Source organism: Myotis davidii, unplaced genomic scaffold (assembly GCF_000327345.1).
Source record: "Myotis davidii unplaced genomic scaffold, ASM32734v1 scaffold132, whole genome shotgun sequence".
Classification (NCBI taxonomy): Eukaryota; Metazoa; Chordata; class Mammalia; order Chiroptera; family Vespertilionidae; genus Myotis; species Myotis davidii.
This window is the reverse complement of record NW_006285258.1, coordinates 2461535-2463954: the sequence shown is the minus strand read 5'-3', so window position 1 is coordinate 2463954 and position 2420 is coordinate 2461535. Positions and strand designations below refer to the sequence as shown.

General features: G+C 39.3%; 1 protein-coding gene across 3 annotated transcripts in view; it reads right to left on the bottom strand.

Annotated features, from left to right (window-relative positions):
- Positions 1-2420, bottom strand: part of TRPM7 (transient receptor potential cation channel subfamily M member 7) — a 124129-nt gene that overhangs the window by 25473 nt on the left and 96236 nt on the right. For all 3 annotated transcript variants that reach the window (XR_001512578.1, XM_006756005.2, XM_015558931.1), the window contains one exon: positions 1364-1423. Coding sequence is in view for 2 of the 3 variants with exons in the window: in XM_006756005.2 (XP_006756068.1) it covers positions 1364-1423 (60 nt within the window). In the remaining variant the exon portion in view is untranslated. The remainder of the gene's footprint in view (positions 1-1363; positions 1424-2420) is intronic.

Below are 2420 nucleotides of genomic sequence, written 5' to 3'. Positions count from 1 at the left end.
GGGCGTGCAGGAGGCAGCCAATCAATGATTCTCTCTCATCATTGATGTTTCTATCTCTCTCTCCTGACACATATGTAATATCTTAATAAAAAATATATTAAAAAAATAAATAAATAAAAGAAAAAAAATACCCCATCTGCTATTGTTGCTCCTATTTTATACTGACACTGACAGTGATAATAGTGATTTGGAGGGTAAAGGAGGGGAAGGGTAATTTCTTTTGGGGTATTTTGGTAGCATTCTTATTAGTTGCTATGAGCTATTTATATAACAAAGATCTATCTGACCATTACCTGTCAAATTTCTATTGTTTTTCTAAATTACTTTGACTTATCTATGCTTTACATTTTTAAGTACTTAAATCTCTTTACATCCTTCCCTTAATATTTTCTATTCTTTATATGCTTAGAAAACTCCCCTGGTTTTACTAACTTAGTATTTCTATTTTCTAAAGTTTTATATAATTTTTTATAAAATTAAGTTTCTTATAATTTGAATCTTTACAGTTAAATTTGGAATTCATCTGAGCTTATAAAGTGATATGAGAAGATAAACAGACTTTTACACATTTCTACCCAATTGACCAATTTGTATTCATTGACAATACATTCCATCTCAACAGTTTCTAGCCCAATCCTCCTTACAAAATTCTTATTTGTAGAAGGATTATTTTGCAATCAAAAAAATGTTTCTCTAAATATTCATGTTTCAACTGTTTTACCTGCATATTTTGGTATTCAATAGCTAATTCTTCTTTACCGATTTATTTTTCCAGAGAAAGTAATGAATTGCATTAAAGTAATATGGTGAAGATCTGACACCTTCACATTGTTTCTCTTTTCATCTACAAACAGTTCACACTATGATGAAACTTTAAAAGTACTTTCTTTGATAAATACGCTATGCTGCAATGACATATTAGTTTTATAGAACCATCAATGATAGAAACTCTAATGTGGGATTGATGACTGTGTTTCAAGTTATTTGTAAAAATCTATACCTTAATAGGAAAATTTTTGTTGATGTTCATTTTTCTGTGAAGAGGGTCTATAGTTTTGAGATGGGTATATAACCCACAAATGTTCAAGAACTCAGTAGCTATATTTTGAATTATAGTTTACCCCTGCCGCCCTCGTCGCCCCATGCAGCCTGCTGTTCATCCCACACTAACCCCTCTGCCGGCCTGGTCACCCCACGTAACCTGCTGTTAGATCATCCACCCTGTTGTTTCGGTCATGAAAGCCCCTGGCTTTTTACATATTAAGATGTTAAGTCCACTGAACTTATACCTACTTCTTCCATCTTAAGGCATAGGTATATTTTTAATTGACTTTGACTCCCACATATACTAAAGAGAATTTACCTGATATTTAGGCAGCTCCGAATACTCCAGAATTGTAGTTCTTCTATCATTCTGCTGATCCTATTTGAGATAAGAAATATAAACTTACAGGCCAATATGAAAACAAAAAGAACCCCATGTAATCATTCCATCTCAATTTGCATATAATCACCAATTAAATCTCAAGTTAACAAAATCTAGTTAACAGACATTAAACTAAGTTATTTATTTTGGAGAAACCAAGATGGCGGCATAGGTAAACACCGGAAATTGCTGCCTCACACAACCACTTCAAAAATACAATTAAAAGACAAAATGGACATCATCCAGAACCACAGGAAGGCTGGCCGAGTGGAAATTGTACAACTAGAAGGAAAGAGAAAAGCACTGAGACTCAGAGGAGGTGCAGAAGTAAAGTGCAGAGGTACGGAGGTGCACGCGGAAAGGGCTGGCAACTGAGGACAAGGTGCACATGGAAAGGGCTGGCAACTGAGGACATGGTTGTCTTTTTCAATCGGGAGGGAGTCTCAAGCTCCCGACTGCTCTGAACTCCAGTTCCAGGCGAGTCTCTGGGGACCCAGACTCATATGGGAGAAACTGGACTGTCTGGCATCGGGCAGAACTCGAGGGCGGCTTTCTCTCAGAGGTGCTTGCAGTGATTACCGGGACACTGAGAAGCGGGGCCTCTTAGGGTAGGACTGAGGAGCAGCCATAGCTACTTGCTCTGCCCTGTTGATCCCTGAGACCCCGCCCCACCCACGCAGTGCGCAGAGGCTTTTGCATATGAAAGGCCTGGCCCTTTGCAATCGGAACATTACCTAACAAACAGCAGCTGGGTCAGAGAAACCCCAAACTTCCAAAAGAAGGCCCCCAGGCCCCACAGCAGCTTGCATTCCTTTACAGCTGGGCTCCTGCTGGGTAGCCTCAGGCAGAGGCTAAATTAGCACCTCCTTAGAGACCCAAAAGCCAGTGTACTCAGTGGTCAGAGTGGGACCATCCAGATTACAACTCCTCAGATCTATAAGGGACATACTCAGGGGGCAGACTCAGTGAGCACCAAAGCCCCACTGAAGCAAGT